We start from the raw sequence: 8302 nt of genomic DNA, 5'->3' as shown, positions 1-8302 counted from the left end.
AGCAGCCCATGGGCATAGCCTTGTCAAAATACCAGCTATCCCTGAATTTGAGTCCTAGAAACCAAAAATCTTCAGGATGAACCGGGAGCAGGCGGAAGGCTGAGTCAATGTCGCATTTTGCCATTGATCCTGGAAGGAAGAACAGCAAAAGAGGCCTGAGCCAAGGGGTCATCCTCTTTTCTCTTGGCCTTAGGCCCACCCCCGGCCAGAGATCTGATGGTCAAATTTTGAAATCTTTCGGGCAGCATTCTCCCTAGCCTTTTTTGGTGCCATGCACATTGGGGAGTGTTTGGCTGGGCCCCTGCAATCAGGGTTGGCAGACAACGACATCAAGTTCTCTGGGCATATGTTGAATGTCAAGATTCGGTCCTCAAAAACTGACCAATTGCGGAAAGGGGTCACGCTTGCGCTGCCCTCAACGGAACAGGCGGTTCCCTGCCCATATCATGACACACGCTGCTTCTTCAGGGTCCGGCCCCAGTGCAAGGGCCCTTTCTTCATTCATTCAAACACGCGCCCGTTGACACGATCACAATTCACAGCGGTCTTACACAAAGCCTTATCGGCTTGTCGTGTTAGTCCACAGGAATATTCCGGGCACTGCTTCCATATCGGGGCTGCCACTTCAGTGGCAATACAGGGTTGGGACCCCACACACATCAAGACATTGGGGCGCTGGCGTTCAGCAGCCTACAAAAGGTTACCTGCCAAGGCCTGTGCCAAGTTTCCCATTTCTGAAATTCAATAAAGTTGTGGCCAATTTGAACCCATACTCTGGTCTCTTGTCTTATCATTTGGGAAAAGGGGTAGGCACCATAGACAGGGTTTAGCATGTGTGCCCGCAAACAACTGCCCCCCCGCCACCCCGTGGTTGCAACCTTCCACTCCCGCCCAAACGTTTTTTCAAAGAAAGCCAGATTTGATGAAGTGCACATGCGTGAGGGCCGACCAAAGCTTTCTATACGATTTTGCCCCAATGTTGTTGAACTCTTTGTTGATTCAAGTTGTTGAGCTTTTTTGGAGGGGGTTACCCCAGTAAATAAACTAGGCGCCAGATTAAACCTTTGGACTTTGAACATACCTGCCCTGGCGGAATCCTCCGCCCCCTGTGAGAGTCAAATTCGCTTTCGCTTCCGCACGGTGACACTTCCAGCCCCACATCTCGGGGGCGACCTCCCGGGGGAGGGCAAGTGGAGAGGACCCCCAGCCCAGCTGCTGCTCCGAGGTAGGGGCTCCTTCGCAGGCAGGTGGGCAAGCTGCCAGCCAGTTGGTAGTCGCCCCCCAGATATGGGGTTCGGGGGTGAACTTTGGCATGGAGACCTTCGGAGGGTTAGGGTCCGCCGGGGTGGGTTGGGGGCGGTCCTTCTCTCCCTGGATCCCGGGGAAGGGGAGGTCATGCTGGTCATAAGGGCCTCGATGAGAGCTGGGCAAGGGTCCCCTGCCGGTGCCAGGAGTCTCCTGGGGACCCAGAAGTCCTGCCCCCTAACCCCCACTCCCGTTGGAAAGAGCCCCCCCCCCACTACTGACTCGCATCCATCGCTTCTGGACGTGTTGTAAAAACCAGGGGTCGCCTGTGAGGCTCAACCCACGGAGAGTGGCGCTTTCAACCCCGTGTGTGGGTTTCCCCGTGTTTGTGGCTGTGCGCTCCTGTGCGCGCCTTCCTACCTAGCGCACTTACGGACGTGCGCTTATTGTACAGAGCCTCGGTTTCCTTACATCAGGCGCAAGGGCTCCTTCTCCTGCCTCCCGGGGACACCCCGATCCGGGGAGCCCCCTCTCACCCCAGGCTCCTAGCGGGAGGAAAGGGGGGAGCCCCAGCAGGGCTCTCCAGGTGTTGCTGGACTCCCGCTCCCTCCCTGGAGAACACTGGCCTTGCAGGGAATTGAAAAGTCCAGCCATATCTGGTGTTTGCAGAACTTTTGTCCCAAGAGGACTGGACAAAGTCAGGGAGGAGGGAGGGTGTCCTTGGCTCCGAGCCACAATAGACTCTGCTGTGCCTTAGTGAATGGTGATTCACTAAGACGTGATCCAGATCCAGAAACCGAGTAGAAACTGCTCCTACTGTCAGAAATTTCTTCCTGATGTTTACGCTGCAATGTCCTTTCTTGTAACTGAACTCAGGCTTGCTTCATTTCCCATGTGGCAGCCCTTGAGATGTTTGAAGATAGCTACCATATCTCCTCTCAGTCTCCTCTTTTCCCGTTCTCATCAGGCTTGGTTTCTAGACCTTTGATCATCTTGACAGCCCTTCTCTGCATACCTTCCAGCTTGTCAATACAGTTGTACCTCGGGTTACCCAGAAATAGCACCTTGGGTTAAGAACTTTGCTTCAGGATGAGAACAGAAATTGTGCTCTGGTGGCACAGCTGCAGTGGGAGGCCCCATTAGCTAAAGTGGTGCTTCAGGTTAAGAACAGTTTCAGGTTAAGAACGGACCTCCAGAACGATTTAAGTATTTAACCCGAGGTACCACTGTATCCTCCTTAAATTGTGCTGCCCTGGACTTCTGATGATGCCGCCTAGAATCACATTAGTCTTCTCTCTCTCTCTCTCTCTCTCTCCTCTCTCCCTCCCTTCAAGGCAACCTCCCTGCAGCAGGGACCACCCCACCATGGCGGCCAAGGCCCCGTCCCTCTCCGAAGCCCTCACCAGCGGCTTCCTGACCTGCAACATCTGCCTGGAGCGCCTCCGCCGCCCCAAGATCCTGCCCTGCCTGCACAGCTACTGCCAGGAGTGCCTGCGGAAGTTGGCAGGAGGCCGGAAGGAGATTCAGTGCCCCGAGTGCCGTGAGCGGGTGGCCCTCCCAGAGGGGGGCGTGGGTGCTCTCCGGACCAACTTCTTCATCAACGGCCTGCTGGACCTGGTCCGCCCCACGGGGGAGGCAGAGCCCACCTGCAGCCTCTGCCCGCTCATTGGCCAGGAGACCGGCCGGCCGGCCGTCTCCCGCTGCCTGGACTGCGCTGACGACATGTGCCGGGACTGCGCCAGCGGGCACCGCTGCTCCCGCCTCACCCACCTCCACCGCGTGGTGGCCATGGAGGACTACCTCTCCGGGGAGCACGACGAGGAGATCCGGAAGCGCCAGGCGCTGCAGTGCAAGGAGCACGCCGGCGAGGAGCTGCGCTTCTTCTGCACGCCTTGTGCCGCCGTCCTCTGCCGGGAGTGCCGGCTGGGGGCCCACCTCCAGCACCCTTGCCTGCCCCTGGCTGCGGCGGCCCAGGCCCGCCGGCCGGTCATCGTGGAGCTCCTGGCCGGGGTGGAGGAGACGGTGCAGGTCATCCGGGCGGGGAGGGCCAGCCTGGAGAGGGAGGCTGCGCAGCTGCAGGGGCGCGAGGCTAGCATCCGGGATGCGGTGGAGCAGGCGTGCTCGCGGGCGGTGCAGCGGCTGCTGGCGCAGCAGGAGGAGGTCCTGGCCCAGCTGGCGGACTACGTGAGGGAGCGGCAGAAGGCCTGCCAGGCCCTCTGCTCCGATCTGGAGTTCCAAGAGCAGGTGGCCTCCAGCACCGTGGCCTTTGCCCAGAAGGTGCTGAGTCTGGGGAGGGAGGTGGAGATCGTCTCCCTGGAGCAGGTCATCTGTGAGCGTCTCAGGCATCTGCAGGGCTTCTCCTGGGAGCCGCTGGCCACCCGCCAGCCCTGCCTGGAGGTCAACGCTGAGATCGAGGGCAGCGGCCCCCGCCTGTTCCACCTGGAGTTCCGGGAGGAGAGCCCCACTGGAGTGCCGGAGGGCCCCAAGGAGGAGGCCACAAAAGGGGCAAAGAAGAAGACCCACCTGCCCTGCTTGGAGGTCAACGCTGAGATCCCCACTGGAGTGCCGGAGGGCCCCAAGGAGGCAGCCACAAAAGGGGCCAAGAAGAAGAGGAGGAAGCAACAGCAGCAAGTGCTGCCTGCCAAGGAGGGATTCCACATGACCACCCTCATCCTCAGGGGCTGCCAGCAAGCCGTAGCCCCTGTGCCTCCTCCCAAGGTCCCACGAACCCCCTTTCTGACACCCAAACCGTCCTTCTGGTGTAGCTTCTGCGTCAAGATCCCCAGCGACCAGAAGTGCCCCCTGGTCACAGGGCTCTGCCCCTTTGGCTCTGGAGAGCTTCTTGTGGCCGACAAGCAAAACCAGAATCTGAAGCGCTTCTCCCTGCAGGGGGAGTTCAAGGGCACTTTCCCTGTCCCCAGTGGCGTGGCCCCAGTCAGCGTGGCCGTTGTGGGCAGCAAGGTGGCCTTCACGGCCGGCTCCTGCCTCTACCTCCTGAATGGTGAGGGTGACCTGGTGTGGCAGAAGGCTCTGGGGCAGGGGCAGGCCAGCCATGCCGTGGTGGGGCTGGGGGGAGACCGTATGGCAGTGTGTGTGGCTGGGCAGTTGGAGGTGTACGACCTGGAGGGGCGGCTGCTGGAGAAGATTGTGCCTGAGGACAGTGAAGAGAGGTGCCTCGTCTTCCTGGCCAACCACAAGGACGGCTTTGTAGGCTCCGACTGGTACCACCGCAGCGTGGTCCTGTTCACCAGGACAGGGCAGCTGGTGGCCGAGTGCTCTGAGGAGCAGCTGGGCGAGTGCCAGCCGGGGGCCGTTTGTGCCGATGCCACGGGCATCATTTACGTGGTCTTGCGGCAGCTGAACAAGGTGGTGGCCTTCTCCCCCAGTGGGAAGAAGTTGGGGGCGTTCCTCACTGCCAAGAACAGCATCGACCGACCGCGGGTGATCACGGTGGCTGGGAAGCGGCGCTTTGCCGTGGCTCTCAGCAACGGCACCATCCACATCTTCCGGATCAGGTATCAGGGCAAGGAGACAGAGAAAGGGCAAGGGAGGGGGGTAAAAAGCTGTATGTCCCAGAGTTAAGGACCCAAGGCAGACTGGTGTGCCCAAGGTGAGCTATGGTGTGTGTAGGAGAGTAAAAGCAGCAGTTCCTCCCGCCTGCCCTCCTGTCTGGATTGGGTCGGCTCCCAGAGTTGTGCTTTACTTACCTGGGGTTGTTGTTCCCAAGGGCGGCCACCAGAGGGCAATGTGGAAATGATAGAACCTGGCATAGATCGCCTAACTGCCAAAGTTTACATTCCTTTTGTTCTCCCGCGTAAATCAGGGCATGAAAAAGTCCAGAGGATATGAGGAATGATAATGCTGCTTTTTTCACCAAAAATCCAAAAGGCTGCAACAGCTGGATAGACCTGCTTACTCTTATATTTAGACCAGCTTGCGGTCAGGATGCTCGTAAATGGGACGGTTTGTTTGTATACAAAAAAATCTGCCCTTTTCCTTTATGGGGAATCCAAGAGCCCATACAGAGTCCTTACATAGGTTCCCTATTGGTAGGAGAGAATAACAGAGGCCAACCAGAGAATATTGAGAAGCAAGGCAGCTAGTAAGCCTGATCTTTATTGAACTGTTGCAACAGGGTGCCCCCATCACACACAGGAAAGGAGGAGGAACCCAGAACAATGTCGTGCAAGGCCTTATAAAGACTTTTGAAATTGCCACCCTGTAGATCAAGACCACCCCCAGAAACATCATACCTACATCACAGAAAGAGCGGTCTACAGCAGAAATCTGAGTGCGTTGTTCACCTCCTGTCTGCCAGGTTACCTGTTTAATGGTCACTTGATTGGATTGCCTGGAGAGCCTGGCCAGTCTTTTGTAATGATAAATACTTAGTTCCTGAGCCAGGTCACAGGCTCACACCCTATTCATACATAGAAATACCCTTAAGACAGGATTTGTGAAGGAAAAGACAATGGGGAAGTTTCCCACTTTGACCTTGCAGAGAAATCATTTGCTCAGTTTGGGAATCAAAATGGTTTCAGGTCGGTCTTCCTGGGCTGATCTATGTACGTGCTTGGTTGGTACACTTATGAACATTTAACATATACCCAAGACCTCAAAATTCCTATCACAATACTTCAACAGGTATAGAACTTGTTTACACCTGTTAGTGGTCAGGATGTGGGTTTGTCTCTTGAGTCAATGTGTGAAAGCATAGAAGTAAAGGTAAAGGGACTCCTGACCATTAGATCCAGTCGTGGCCGACTCTGGGGTTGCGGCGCTCATCTCGCTTTATTGGTGGTTTAACCCACAGCGCCACCCGTGTCCCCAAAAACATAGAAAGCATGGACCAAATAAGGAGAAAGGTAAACAGGAGTGGTCCTTGAAATCAGAGTGATGGGAGATGTCGACAAAGGCGGGAAATTAGTAGGGAAATTAGGCGGTTGTGATGGGCTGTAAACCTTGCAGTACCCAGCCAGTGGGGAGACGAGGGAGGGAACCTGCGCTTCAGGTATAGCGAATATAAGCTTATACTTTGTCAGTTTTGGGTGTGCCTGCTTTCGACACCCTCTCTTGCAAGGACGTATTGTATTCAACAAACTCTCTGCGTTTTCACCAATTTTATTCAGATTATGGGATTAAGGGTCTTAGGAGCCACTTTTTAAAAACTTCTGACAGAGGAGGACCCCTCTGAAAAGATGGTGGGCATCATAACCTTTCCAAAGTGCATTTTCTGCTCTCAGGAGGAAACTCAGGGCTTGGCCAGGTGTTCTGCAAAAGGGTGGCAGAATCCGTTACGCAGGAGGGCTCTCGGATTTGGCCTGCTGGTGTGGCCAGCTTCCAGCTGCTAAATGGGGCATAACACAACACAACAGAGTGTGTGTAATTGGAGCGCAAATCTGAGAGTGTGGGGCAGGATATTAAGCCTGAACATTATATTCATCTGCACCCCAAGGACACCATCACTGAGTGTGGATCCCGTCTGTGCCTTCTGGAACAATCTGACAGAAGAACATGCTTTGTAAACTCTGTTGTGATCAACATTCCTCTCTTCCCTATAAATATCATTTAATAATAAAACAAACATGTATATTTGCATCTTTGCAAGAGAGGACAATTGTATATGAGCTGAAATAAAGAGTCTGGATAAAAAACTTCCTGCAGTTCTGATATTTTTTTCCTGGGGTGCTTTCCTGGGATGTCTCCACCCCCATCATTCTGCCAGGACTCCGAGGTCCAGCGCTGAGGGCCTTCTGGCGGTTCCCTCATTGCGAGAAACAAAGCTACAGGGAATCAGGCAGAGGGCCTTCTCAGTAGCGGCGCCTGCCCTGTGGAACACCCTCCCAGCAGATGTCAAAGAGATAATATCTGTCCTCCCTTCCCCACAGGTGGGCGGGGTTTGAGGCACCGGGTGGGGCTTACCTGGGCGGGTGCCACCCACCTGCTTAAGCTGGCCTTTGACCCGCCCTTGGCCAGTGAGTACAATGGACGGACGGCCAGGGGTGGGCCTAAGGCCAAGAGAAAAGAGGCTGACCCCTCGGCTCAAGCCTCTTTTGCTGTTCTTCCTTCCAGGATCAATGGCAAATTGCGACATTGAGTCAGCCTTCCGGCTGCTCCCGGTTCATCCTGAAGATTTTTGGCTTCTAGGACTCAAATTCAGGGATAGCTGGCCTTTTGAGAAGGCTATGCCCATGGGCTGCTTTGTGGCCTGCGCGACCTTTGAAACCTTCAGCACATTCATTGCATGGGCCTTCAAAACCACATCTGGTTCCCCTTTCATCATCCATTACTTAGATGACTTTCTTATTATGGCGGCCACAGACTCCCCTGACTGCGCTCTATCCCTAGCTACATTCATGCGCCTTGCAGCTGACTTTGGTATACCTCTGGCTACTGACAAGACCGAGGGCCCTTCAACTATCCTTTCCTACTTGGGTATTGAATTGGACATTGGTGCGCCCAGCCGTGGCCATCTTCTTGTCACGCAGCAGGCATTATTCGGGATTTAACCTTTCTGGAGTTCTTTTCTATTCTAGTTGCCATTCGCATCTAGGGAACCCTCTTCTCAAATTCCAGGGTCTGTTTCTGGTCTGACAATCAAGCGGTGGTAAGAGTTATATCTAGGCAGTCAGCAAAGTCCCAGAGGGTCATAAGGGTCCTGCGCCTGTTTGTGTCCGCTTCATACCTGGCCTTATCAATAACATTGCTGATGCCCTGTCTCGTTTCCAGATGGAGCGTTTCCGCACGATGGCACCAGAAGCAGCCCAGTCCCCGGACGCCTTCCCAGACGATCTGTGGGAGATTGGAAGCGAGAAGTAAACCAGGGAGCATTGGCAGCAATAGCACCCTCCACTAGACGTTCTTATTCCAGGGCCTGGGATGCCCTTGGGCGTTTTCGTGGCTCTGCAACACGGCGCGCATCCGAGGAGGAGGTGCTTCAGTTCTTGGAGCTCCTAAAGCGCAAGGGCCTTGCCATAAAAACTTAAATGCTTTACATGGCGGGTATTTCTTTCTTTTGTAAATTCCGTCATTGGCCAGACCCCTGTGACAGCTTCCA

General features: G+C 55.2%; 1 protein-coding gene across 2 annotated transcripts; it reads left to right on the top strand.

Moving 5' to 3' along the window:
* The first annotated feature begins 1096 nt into the window (after positions 1-1096).
* Positions 1097-6364, top strand: LOC310692088 (E3 ubiquitin-protein ligase TRIM56-like). 2 transcript variants are annotated; one of them, XR_014518657.1, is made up of 3 exons: positions 1097-1225; positions 2580-6160; positions 6225-6364. XR_014518657.1 is itself a non-coding variant. In XM_083472610.1 (2 exons), exon 2 carries the CDS (start codon positions 2611-2613, stop codon positions 4825-4827), a length of 2217 nt encoding a protein of 738 aa, XP_083328736.1. In that variant the 5' UTR covers positions 1097-1225; positions 2580-2610; the 3' UTR covers positions 4828-6364. The 2 variants fall into 2 exon arrangements, 1 of the variants encoding a protein (XP_083328736.1); XM_083472610.1 differs by having other exon boundaries at positions 2580-6364.
* The last annotated feature ends 1938 nt before the right edge of the window (positions 6365-8302 follow it).

This window comes from Podarcis liolepis (assembly GCF_965112155.1).
Source record: "Podarcis liolepis genome assembly, chromosome: 13".
NCBI lineage: Eukaryota > Metazoa > Chordata > Lepidosauria > Squamata > Lacertidae > Podarcis > Podarcis liolepis.
Note: the sequence above shows the minus strand (reverse complement) of the source record. Positions and strands in the feature narration are given on the sequence as shown.